This window comes from Montipora foliosa, chromosome 7 (genome assembly GCF_036669935.1).
Source record: "Montipora foliosa isolate CH-2021 chromosome 7, ASM3666993v2, whole genome shotgun sequence".
In the NCBI taxonomy this organism is placed as follows: domain Eukaryota; kingdom Metazoa; phylum Cnidaria; class Anthozoa; order Scleractinia; family Acroporidae; genus Montipora; species Montipora foliosa.
Window position 1 is genome coordinate 30,909,610 of NC_090875.1, and position 12,500 is coordinate 30,922,109.

Consider the following 12,500-nt stretch of genomic DNA (forward strand, 5'->3'; position numbering starts at 1 on the left):
TAAGTCAAGTGTGGATAAGAATGCTAAAATGTGATTAAACATGTAAATATATAAGGTCATATTAAAGGACATAGGTACAGCTGTACATCAACCAGACAATAAAAGGAGGAAGGAAAAAACAAAAGATCTAAAGAAATAATTTTGCGGGAATTGAATCCCATGCAGCCACTTCTTGCTGAGAAATGGTTCAGCTTTTTGATAAATAGTATCTCAAAAATAAGGCATCACGTTTGTCCTGGCACTTTCTTCTCGTGATGTCCCTTTATCTTTATTAATACTGATACTAATACTAATACTGACACTGACACTAATACTAAATATTACTACTAATACTAATACTAATACTAATACTAATACTGACACTGACACTGACACTGATACTAAATACTAAATACTAATACTAATACTGACACTGACACTGAATGCTAATAGTAAATACTAATACTAATACTAATACTAATACTAATACTAATACTAATACTAATACTAATACTAATACTAATACTAATACTAATACTAATACTAATACTAATACTAATACTAATACTACATGTCGTACTACCAAGACCAATACTAATACTGTCGTAAGGTACCGGTTTATATAATTAACTTCATTCAATTCAAGGTTGATGCAAGCCTTTTTTTCATTAGACCGGAAAACCAGAGTACCCTTTCGGAGAAGAGTAAAGAGTCAATAAACGTCTTAGGGGGTATTTACATGTACATGATGCCGGGACGAACTCAGACCCGTATTAACTTGTACCGGTATGAAATTTTTGCAGCCGTTTAGAAATGCTTAGTGCCGGGTTTCAGGACGAAATGATATCTTTTGTCGCTGACCCGATCTAAGATTTGTTGTCATTTAGTGAGAACGGTAAAAACTCAGATCGGTACGAGAGTCTCTCGTCTCTGTCCAGCAGCCGAGACGAAGTCAGACCGGCCTGCACTGTTATTTTCAAGGAGTAGATTTAACTCCAAAAAGGGAGTTAAAAAAAAAAGGTACAAAACCACTCCATTTTTGGAGTAAAATTCACTCCGGTAATGCTTACTCCGTTTTTGGAGTAAAATGTACTCTTAAATATTTTACTCTTTTGTTGGGGTAAAAATTTACTCCAGTATTGTTTACCCCTCCTGTGGTGTAAAAGTCACTCCAATACAAGAGTAAATTTTATCCTTCTATTGGAGTGAATTGAACTCTTTAAATGGAGTTCAATTTACCCTTGACAGAGTTAAATTAACTCCAAAACTGGGGTGAGACAAAAAGGTACAAAACCACTCCTTTTCAAGAGTAAAATTTACCCTCTTAAACTTTACTCCCCTTGTCAGAGTAATATTTACTCTTTCTACAGAACACATTCACCCTCACTAGATCTACTGTACCTTCATTTATAGTCAGATTTCTCATAAAACCATGAAAAGTTCATTTTTTTAAATATTATGTAAAGAAAAGACCAGGTTGACAATGAAGCATCTAATACTGGTAATTTAATCATAAGATTGCAAAGAATGCCCATCGATATGCATGATAAATACAATCTGTATACACATACAAATACATCACAAAAATCAAAGCTATCTTTATTCTAATTATTCGGGCAATAAAAAAATGGCAATCAGCTGAATGTGCTCTTGCCTTAAACAAAGATAAATTGAGTGGTTTGTGTTTTGATTACAGATTATAACAATGAATGGCTGCAAAATAACTTCAATTACAAAAACTAAAGCATACAACATACTTGGATAAATGTCACTCAGTATAACAAAATGGGTTTTACGTACATGTAATACAAGTCAGTTCTTACAGAAAGAAGTCAAACGTAAAAAAATGGAACATGCCTTAGGATAACTGATGCAAAAATTTTGCCATCGTTGACCTTTACCAATGTGTTTCTTTTTTCTCCAACAGAATTGTTTTCAAAAAGAAAAAAAAACACAGAACTTAGGCTGATAATTTACGTTAAGAAAAAACTAAAAACTTTTTGTTTCCAAAAAGAAGAAAAAAACCCTTGAGATTAAGCTGATAATTAAGTATGCTCCCAGCAAAACAATTACAGCGAATGAAAGTTTTAACAAAACCTTGCTTTCTGCCACAAGGTAAATGTCTCTAGTTCAATTAGTGTGCCAGAAGCAACAATCCTTGCAAATGTTGTTTTTAGAACCTCTCCATTGATTGACTGATCATCCTTAAAAGTAATTAAAGAGAATAATGATTAGTATCACCCCTTCCAAAATTAAGATCATTCGACAATATTCTAACAAAATAGGAAGAGAGCACAAATCTAATACATCCCTAACCCTGAGAAACAAAAGACATCAGCCACCAATTTTGGTGTACCAAATAAATGGAACCAGATGTAATACCGGTACTTGCACGAGATTATATCTGTAACATTGTTCTTGATTCATTGAGTAACTCAGTTAACTATCAAATTAATTTTGTCATAATGATAAAAGTACACATATAGTGGTGGAACTCATGGAACAAATCTTGAAAATATGTTGCCAGATGCTTTCTTTGTCTTCAACACTTTTCCAAAAAAAATTATGTGTGATGAGGTATTTATAATTATCTCATTTAACAGTATTTCAAATTTTAAACTGAAAGCAGATATTGGGTGAGACAATGGATAAATGAAACTGCAGCATCATCTTCCGCTAATCGCTAGGCATTACTAGTCTATACGTACACAGGCCTGTAACTCAGACAGTGCTTTATAATTATTTTATTGCAGTGACTGTCAAGAATTAGTTGTTAAAGTGTAATTTATGCGAGTTATTTGTAAATATCTATATGCATCACTTGTTTAAAAGCAACAATCAGCTTCTAAGTCTTTCAGACTTTCAGCTGTTTGACTGCATTACAGGTCTTTTACAGAAACATGCCTCAAAGGAATTTTTTCATTGCACCAACCTTTTCTTTTATCTGAGGGTTTTCTCCAACTCCTCTTCCATAGATGATACATGTAGTGGTTTGTACTGTATGTTGCAAGAAGAAGGCATCTTCTTGCCTAGCCTCAGCACTTTCTGTAACCAACTCTCTGTCCAAACTTCCCAGCAATCTTTTAATGAACCAATTCCCAGCTGTACCCACCTCCCATTTGAACTGTTAATCAACAAATAAATATAGTGAAAAGTTTCAGTTTTCTTGGAAAAAATAATTCATAATCTCAGTCACATTTCCAAACAAAAATTATTACTGCTACTTACAGATAAAAGATGTCATAAGAATTTCATCCAGATAAGAACACTCAATATCACATGTCTCAAAAAAAAATGCTGGTACATGTAATAATAAAGCTGATCATTTCTAAGGTGTATGACAACTGCAGACTGCCTACAAATAGCGATTGTAAACAGTATTTAAGTCTAAGCACCCATTTTAAATAAAACGTTTAGCTTTCAATAACTGTGAGTTACGGTTAGTTTGGGGTCTGCACTCTGCTAGTGTCAGACACTGTCACTTCTGTTATAACGTACAGTGTAAGTGTTTGAAGAGCAGACTCATCAAAATTTGGCTCTCTTTTCTTTAAACGCCAATAATAACAATCTCATGCAGGCATTAACATACTATTTGCATTGAGTACAATAGTTTAAATGACAGCTGAAGCTTTCTGCTTTCTGTCGTCATGTAATTTGCGGTGAGAGCACTCTAATACCAAATCATTTGCTTAACCATTTGATCTTAAGCTTCATTTCTCTTGTGAAATACATACCATCCTTGCCTGACAAATTTGGGACTTCAAGGTGCATGTAAAAGGTTTGAATTCTACATAAGCTTACATTAAATTGTCATAAGGCCCGATTCAGACGCCATACTTTTCATGAGCCGAACTTAATACATGAAAAGTTCGACGTTTGAATCAATTAAGAACGGCTATTTTAATTTGGAATGGCTCAGGCGTTCTTTTCAACTGGCCTAGACGGGAATTCGGCTTTAGCATGGCCGTGGATCGGCTTTGATTTCAGACGTCGAACGTTTCATGTGCCGAACTTCATGATCATGCATAAACCATGTTTTACCTTCTACATGAAAATCGCTGACAAAATCAATTGGTTTTCTTGGTAATGGCTTTGGAACTGCTGTGGAGGGGCCAGTTAAGTTCGACTTCTGAATCAAAAGGCGTACTTTTGTTAATTTGTGTCGGTCGAAAATCGGGCCTAAGGCATCAAATATTATCTGCTCATGGTTCAGTTAACGCTTACCTTTTTGCTTGAGTTGTTGTAAGCATTTCCTTGCATTGGATCAGCATTTAAAGAGGAAACAAACGAAAAACTCGTCAGCACAAATTGTGATCCTTGATTCAAACTTGAGTAAAACCGCCGAAAGACCCGCCGAAATCAGTAACTGCACCGGTGACTGCTGACCAAAACGGCTCACTAGTTTCCAGTCTGTTCTCTACTGTGTTATCCAAGATCGCGAGGATAACGACTTTAATTACCGGGTCGTCCAATTAAAAACGAAAAAACCAGCAAGATTCAGAGCGGCTCATCGTATTAACCCTCACTAAAATGTGGAAAGATACCGGCCTTTATTAACAGGATTTTAATCCTTTAAAACTGTTGACTTGGAGGGGACTATACTCTGCCCCGTGGGGTTCCCCATTGACGAGTAAAATCGTCTGGCGTTAGACAGAGTAAAATCTATAAGTGGCACTATTGGGAGTTAAAGGGTTAAGGGGGACATAGTTTTTGAGTGAATCCAGCTGTTGTTAACCCTTTCAACCCCGTGGGGTTCCCCATTGACGAGTAAAATCGTCTGGCGTTAGACAGAGTAAAATCTATAAGTGACACTATTGGGAGTTAAAGGGTTAATGGGGACATAGTTTTTGAGTGACTCCAGCTGTTGTTAACCCTTTCAACCCCGTGGGGTTCCCCATTGACGAGTAAAATCGTCTGGCGTTGGACAGAGTAAAATCTATAAGTGACACTATTGGGAGTTAAAGGGTTAATGGGGACATAGTTTTTGAGTGACTCCAGCTGTTGTTAACCCTTTCAACCCCGTGGGGTTCCCCATTGACGAGTAAAATCGTCTGGCGTTAGACAGAGTAAAATCTATAAGTGGCACTATTGGGAGTTAAAGGGTTAAGGGGGACATAGTTTTTGAGTGAATCCAGCTGTTGTTAACCCTTTCAGCCCCGTGGGGTTCCCCATTGACGAGTAAAATCGTCTGGCGTTAGACAGAGTAAAATCTATAAGTGACACTATTGGGAGTTAAAGGGTTAATGGGGACATAGTTTTTGAGTGACTCCAGCTGTTGTTAACCCTTTCAGCCCCGTGGGGTTCCCCATTGACGAGTAAAATCGTCTGGCGTTAGACAGAGTAAAATCTATAAGTGGCACTATTAGGAGTTAAAGGGTTAAGGGGGACATAGTTTTTGAGTGAATCCAGCTGTTGTTAACCCTTTCAGCCCCGTGGGGTTCCCCATTGACGAGTAAAATCGTCTGGCGTTAGACAGAGTAAAATCTATAAGTGGCACTATTGGGAGTTAAAGGGTTAAGGGGGACATAGTTTTTGAGTGACTCCAGCTGTTGTTAACCCTTTCAGCCCCGTGGGGTTCCCCATTGACGAGTAAAATCGTTTGGCGCTAGACAGAGTAAAATCTATAAGTGGCACTATTGGGAGTTAAAGGGCTAATGGGGACATAGTTTTTGAGTAAATCCAGCTGTTGTTAACCCTTTCAGCCCCGTGGGGTTCCCCATTGACGAGTAAAATCGTCTGGCGTTAGACAGAGTAAAATCTGTAAGTGACATATATAGGAGTAAAATCCTCTTCTACTTTTTTTCTCAGAAAGTAGAATTAGTAAGTGGGGTAGACTTTACTCAGTATCCCGATAAATAGGAGTAAAATTAACTCCGGCATATTATATTACTCTGTAGGGAGAGTAAAATTTACTCTAGCAAAGTCATTGCCTTTGAATATTAACTAGTACTGAGTAAAAATTACTCTTAATGGAGTTAAATTAACTCCTCTTAGGAGTACATTTTACTACGCTTTATTCAGTACTCCACTTTTTCACTCCAGCACTGGTGTGAAATTAACTCTTTGAAAATAACAGTGTGAGTTCATTGTCAGGCCGGGATCATTTAAACACACAAAAGGAAATGTATAAAGACCGATACGAACTCATGCCGGTCTGAGTTCGTACCGGTCTCATGTAAATACCCCAAAGTCCACAAAAGAGTCATCATGAGTCGGGGATCCAAGCGCAGGACACGTTGATAGAAGTTGACTGTTCCCACAACTGATGTCCAACCAAGTGCATTGGTTTATTGAGCACGGGAAGATTTCAGGCCGGGAAAATTTTTATCAGTTTTGAGGCTGTTGCAATTAAGTCGAGCAAGCATGGAATGAAACAGCAATTGCAAAGATGAGGATGACTTAAAATGCTCTAGCCTTAAAACTGAAAATAACTATTGGGAATGAAATACTAGTCGATATCAGAATAAGTGCACTAACCTCGCCAAAGCAGCGCTGGAATATAACACGAACAAATGCCAAAACGCGGTAGTGATTCGGTAACTATAGACAAAAATACTTGCGTGCGAACCCTTCCATGAAGCTTAACACAATAAGAGCTTTGTCAATCATTAGCAATTGTAAAGCTCCAACGGCAAGTTTACCAGCCCAACTTAATCCCTTTGGGACAAAAACAAAGCCTTCAAACTCATGATTCGACAACAAAGGTTTTCGTTCTTAGGAAATCGAGCCCAATTGGCATCTTAAACTCTTTTACCTTGCATATTTTACTGGCCTCTTGTTGTTACAAAAATAAACATGATTGACAAGACAACCATTATACCCTCAGCGACATAAGTCAATAAAAAGTTCTCCGAATTGTCTTGTCTATTGGACTGTAATGTCATGCATGAGCAGCTGTTCAAATATATTCCGCCTGAATTGGGCAGCCGAAACTTACGAAAATATTCGTAACATACTTCCCAGCTGTAACCTTCGATTACGCGATCGGATAACTCTGTGAAAATTCGTAGGAGATAATTTTCTCCGACGCTGACTCGGGAATACTCGGAAATAATCCGAGTGCTCCTTTGCAGGAGATTTGAAAGTTATGATTACTTCATGGTTGGTGAGTTCTTACGATTTTTATTCACGAGTTGTGAAAGATCGCATAAACGAACGACTGAGCGAAGCGAACGAGTGAGGTTTAACGATCCTTCACAACGAATGAGTAATAAAAATCTAACAAACGAGCCAACCCTGCGGTAATTTGTTTATTATATAAGTACAGCGATCATAAAGTTATCGAGGTGAGTGAGTGAACAAAAGCCCCAAACAATATAGCAAAAATTTGTTGAAAATAAAAGATATCTTTACCTTCCTACTCCCGCTGTCGGTGTGCACGCCGCGCCAAAGTTCAACATAATTTTAGCCAATCAAAAGGCTGATACGAAAGAGTTTTCACTAGTCCCCAAGTTAAAGTAGTAAGGATGTGTGAACATTTAGGCTTTGCACGTGCGTTGTTCTCCTTCAGGTACTTCTTGAGGGTCCTCTCAAAACATTTTACATGATAGATATTAAGTTTTATAAGCAACTGTTCTCAAATGAAGAAGGATTTCGTACTCTTTCATCTTACCAATGAAACGTGGATACCAGTTTTATACCAATACGGTAGGCTCCAAACACGAGGACGCACTCTGCTGTTGTTCGAATTCACTCAAGCACGGCTCATTGTCCAAGATGGCGACCCACAAACAGCAACAAAGAGACGGAACCCCCAAAAGATGTTATCAGCGCGAGAATGAGGGACGGGGGATTAAAATAAAAGAACGAAAGATAACATATTTCGGACACATTGCCATTAAGGGCTTTTTAATTGCACAAATTACCACAGAGTTCTGTATGCGACCACGGTTGATTGGGACTTTAAGATCTACTTCTTCTTGTACCTAACGAAAGCGTCATCTGAGCTATACTATCGTAAGTTTCTCGAGATTATTCCATTTCGTACAAGGTGGGCGAAATATTCTAAAAAAACAATTGGTACGAGCAGTTTCAGAGTAAAAATAAACAATGAAAGATTTGCGTTTGTACGCACGCGTTTACTTGTCGTCGAAACCTCAAATTTAGTCAGTGATTTCACGTCGTTGTTGTGCAGACAACCGCACGAATTATGTGCTAAAATGCGTGCCGCACGTGCAGCACGATTATTTTTCCTCTTTTAATCAATGATGTTTTTGTTTTGTGGCGTTGTCGTTGAAGTCTCTATTGGGGAGCTTAAGCACGGGCGTTTTTGAGAAGCGGACGGCAACCGGAAGTGACTTGTCTTCACACAACCACATTTACATTACTGAGTATTTTTTCTCCATTAGGGATGACACGTATATGTAAAAATCTGGAAAACACCACTGCCCTGGCTCGCGAAATTTTATTTTCCGGTTGCCGTCCGCTTCTCATGCAATAAAGCGCATGCTTAGGCTTCCTGTTGACAAATCATCCTCTTGTGCCTAAGGAACCACGCCTTTTATAGTGCTTCTTCGTGTTTAAGGACGTTCGCGCTAATTGTTTGTGCGCCACCTTACTGCGCAGGTAACGCGACTGTAATATGTCACGCATTACTTCGAGCATTAGTGAAGTTGAGGTTTTAAAATCTTTGCAAAAACCGTGGACGATAAGTCTTGCACAGCGTTGGATCAGAGAAGATCGTGATCAGTCAAAATTGATTTAAAACATTTGTGAAAGTCAAGTAGACTACTGCACGACTGATATTCGCGGGGTTTTATCAGTCGTGCACTAGTCTACTTGACTTTCATACAAATTTTTCAAGCATCAGTTAAAATAACATGGCGACAAAAACGCCGAGGAAAAAATTCTAGGCCGGCAAAAGAATGGCAGATCTATTTCCGGATCATCATGAAACTTCAAAGAGAAGTGAGCGGGAGGGTGGAAAAGCTCTGGAAAAGGTAGCTGATCCAGTAGAATAGTGGCTGAAAGTTTGGAAAACTCAACGACGAACCGTTGCGTAAATTTAATGGGGCTGTTTCTTTTTAATGTTTTTATTACCCTACGAACTTAAGTTCAAAGTGAATGCATGTTTTTAAAGTTCTTTTCCTTTACTTTCGTGAAAATTGAGCAGTATTTTCGTCATCGTCCGCTTGAATAGTGCGCACCTGCGTGGAAACAATCAGCGATTGAATTTCACAAAAAAAACACACTCCAGAGGATGAGCATGACGGCAATGGAGAGATATTATACAAAACACCAACCAAATGAAGATGACCCCTGCTTAAAACTTCGTTGCTATGCTCGAGAAAGGTTTTTTCTTTGGTATAAACCTTTCATCTCTTCAACGATCAATCCTCTCTTGGGTTCCAGTCCTTGCCCGACAGGTCACGCAAAAGCGTGACAAACGAACTTTTCCAAGAGCTTTGCAAAATCACATCGATTTTACTCGTTCAGATCATCGGTGACCCCTATTTTTTTAATCACGAATCACTTACTTTACTTACTATCTACAAAATATGATGAAAGGAAAAAATTCTCACCGTAAGAAGTTATCTTTTTTTAACATTTTCTTTCCTCGTGCCATCGAATTCCGGTAGTGGTTGCAACGGATAGAGCTTACAAAAACGCTCGTCGAGGATGAACTCTACTGTTTACCACATCCCTAGCGGCATACAATTATCTAAAAATCTCACTCCTAAAAACCTATGCACGGAAACGTTCACTCCAACAGTTTATTTTTATGATTTTCGATGGATGAGCAGATGAGCCTACATCTCGCTATTATGACCGATTTCTCGAAATTAAGGCATTTTTCCACTGCCATTTTCTCCGAAACAAAGTCGGTGAGCCCCATTTTTTTTTTTCATTTTTGGAGTAAGTACTTTATGACCTAACTCTAAGCGAGAAATGGAGAAAATCTCACCGTAGGAAGATTTTGGCGCGAACGTCCTTAAGTGGTAGACAAAGTGATTATAGGAACTGAAAGGTCGTATTTTGACAGAATGTTCTTGCAGTCCATATTGTGGTACTTAAACCTCTTTACAGTATTTCATAACAACGGTTAAATTAACACGTTTAAATTTATTTTGACACGACTCCTGCTCTAAATTCTCGATAGCAAAAAGAATGAATTAAAATACCAAACTTTTAGAGAGGTTTCAATAAAAGCTGTTTATATTATTGGCGGTCTACCACCATATATACTGAGGGCCTCTTACGACTTTCTTTTAGCTTAATACCAGGCTCTTGTGTTTGGGTTCGAACTGCGATCAACACTGCCTATTCCACCATCACCAGCCGCTTATGGTGAAAATTATTGAAACTACTGTTTTTAACTTGAGAGAATTTTAGGGGAAGGATCGACACACATCTTCCATGGACCGAAATTCCGTTTTTGCTAAACCTTTGAATTTGCACAATTCAGTAATGAGTCCAATAAAAAATATTATATGCAACAAACGTAAGCGGAAACAAAACACGAGAGATATTATCAATAAGTTCAGCTCGTTTCATCATTCGCTTGCTCCTTGGGGTAGTCTGATCAAGTATTCCATCGTCCATCACGAAGTTGTTTGCTTTGGTCTCGTGCATGCCATGGGCCAGTTCGATATCGTCTTTACATTTCGAGATCTGATCGTTTGGATTGTACTTGTCAGGATTGCGTCTCTGCGTGCTGGATCCAAACAGGCAGGTCTTCACTGACGAGCAGATTCTTGAGGAAAGAGGGGTTGTACGTTTCTGAAACACGATAAAATGAACTGACTTTAGCTGGCGACGACCTGTTTCACTACAGTGTATACGACGATGTGGATTGTACAGAGATGAATATATAGATATATATATATAGAGAGAGAGAAAGAGAGAGAGAGAGAGAGAGAGAGAGAGAGAGAGAGAGAGAGAGAGAGAGAGAGAGAGAGAGAGAGAGAGAGCGAGAGAGAGAGAGAAAGAGAGAGACTAAAATTTAAGGCGTAATTAGCAGCAGCATCAACATCAACATCTTCGTAATCATCATCACCATCATCGTAATTATCCCTCATCTCCATCATGATCATCATCGTGCCATCCTCTCCCTTCTCATCGTCATTGGAACCATCAGCGTCATCATTATCAGTCGTCATCATCATCAACATTATTGGCACCATAAATGTCATAACCATGGTCATCATTACCGTCATCATCATCATAATCATCCTCATCGTCATCATCGCCATTATCATAGTATCATGATTGACACTATTATCGTCATCATCATCATCATCATAATTTGTACATCAACGTCATTATTACCGTCATCATTACCGCCATCATCATCACAATCATCCTTATCGTCATCATCGCCATCATCATCATCGTATCATTCTTGGAAACGTCACCGTTACCATTACCGTCATCATAATCATCATCAACATTGGCACCATCAACGTCGTAATCATCGTCATTATTGCCACCATCATCAACGTATCATTATTGACACCATCACCATCATCATCATTGGCACCATAAACGTCATAATCATCGTCATTATTACCGCCATCATCATCATCATCATCATATCATTATTGACACCATCATCGTCATCATTATCGTCATCATCATCATTGGCACCATCAACTTCATCATTATCGCAATCATTACCGACGTCATCATAATCACCATCATCATCATCATCGTCATTGCCATCAGTCATCTGAGCAAGCATTGCTACAATTAATCTAATTCGGGTTGTGGGTTAGGTTTAATAGTTCTCTACTCTGCAAATAGTTTTAATTTGCTTTCTCTGGATACTTCCGGCTTCAAAAAACTTGATTTTACCAGGTAACTTTGACTAGTATTCTAAACAAATTGCCTTGCAAATTTGTCAACTTCTTCTTACACCGAAAAAAGATCTACATACCTCGAATCTAACCGGTTTGTCTTTGAAATTGCTTGCATTCCTTGCAACGACAAACACTATCAGGCATTCAATCAAAGACAGGAAAACAAAGATGAAGGAGACCAGCAGGTACCAGTCCAGTGCCTTTGGATAGCTGACCTTGGGCAGGTTACCATTCAGAGATCCGAGCAGGAACATGATGGTCAGAATTGCGGTGATACCCAAAGCCATTCTGTTGCCGATGTCATCTTTCTCCATCCAGAACACGATCCAGCTTAGGATAACAACAAATATGTTTGGGAAGTAGACTTGGATGAGAAAGTAACCGATGCGTCGATGAAAGAAAAACGTGACGGTGAGGATTGAGAAGTTTGCTGGAACAATATAAAACATTTTTGTCTTACTCACTGAAAATATGTGACGTTCGATACCGTAGCGAGCTTGCAACCAGCGCGTCCCATTGTTTGAAATCATGTTTAATTTACTGGGTGCTAAAACGGTGAATAGCGTTGAACTAATCCCGTACCCAGATCTCTTGTAGCGAGCGAAGGCGAGATCTCGTCAAATCCGGTTATTCAATTTTTTCATTGGCTGTTCGAATAGCCTCGTGTCCAATCCCTTCTTTGATCATTTGCGCGGCAAAAGGCTTCATTGTTTACAGACACGG

The 12,500-nt window shown here is 38.6% G+C and overlaps 3 protein-coding genes across 5 annotated transcripts in view; all 3 read right to left on the reverse strand.

The window, feature by feature from the left end:
- The window catches only part of LOC138011792 (gamma-aminobutyric acid receptor subunit alpha-6-like), a 39,957-nt gene extending 32,337 nt beyond the window's left edge, over positions 1-7,620 (reverse strand). The window contains exon 1 of one of the 2 annotated variants that reach the window (XM_068858992.1): positions 7,333-7,620. The gene's annotated coding sequence lies outside the window, so the exon portion shown is untranslated. Of the gene's footprint in view, positions 1-6,456; positions 6,755-7,332 lie in introns of those variants that run through there. The other variant, XM_068858991.1, reaches the window with a different exon arrangement.
- On the reverse strand, positions 1,455-4,784 carry LOC138010655 (uncharacterized). The gene is made up of 3 exons (XM_068857628.1): positions 4,204-4,784; positions 2,912-3,103; positions 1,455-2,183 (listed from the first exon to the last, which is right to left on the reverse strand). Exons 1-3 carry the CDS (start codon positions 4,237-4,239, stop codon positions 2,067-2,069), a joined length of 345 nt encoding a protein of 114 aa, XP_068713729.1. The 5' UTR covers positions 4,240-4,784; the 3' UTR covers positions 1,455-2,066.
- Positions 7,621-7,859: 239 nt separating the features above from the next.
- LOC138010656 (gamma-aminobutyric acid receptor subunit alpha-1-like) overlaps positions 7,860-12,500 on the reverse strand; it is a 14,789-nt gene continuing 10,148 nt past the window's right edge. For both annotated transcript variants that reach the window (XM_068857630.1, XM_068857631.1), the window contains 2 exons: positions 11,855-12,207; positions 7,860-10,698 (listed from right to left, as the gene is read on the reverse strand). In XM_068857630.1, coding sequence (XP_068713731.1) covers positions 10,381-10,698; positions 11,855-12,207 — 671 coding nt within the window. In that variant the 3' untranslated portion in view covers positions 7,860-10,380. The remainder of the gene's footprint in view (positions 10,699-11,854; positions 12,208-12,500) is intronic.

Coding starts and splice junctions, on each gene's coding strand:
- LOC138010655 (XM_068857628.1), bottom strand. CDS start 4,239: ATGCAAGGAAATGCTTACAACAACTCAAGCAAAAAG. Junction 3,104..4,203: donor ACAACAACTCAAGCAAAAAG/GTAAGCGTTAAC, acceptor GTTGATTAACAG/TTCAAATGGGAGGTGGGTAC. Junction 2,184..2,911: donor ACCCTCAGATAAAAGAAAAG/GTTGGTGCAATG, acceptor ATTACTTTTAAG/GATGATCAGTCAATCAATGG.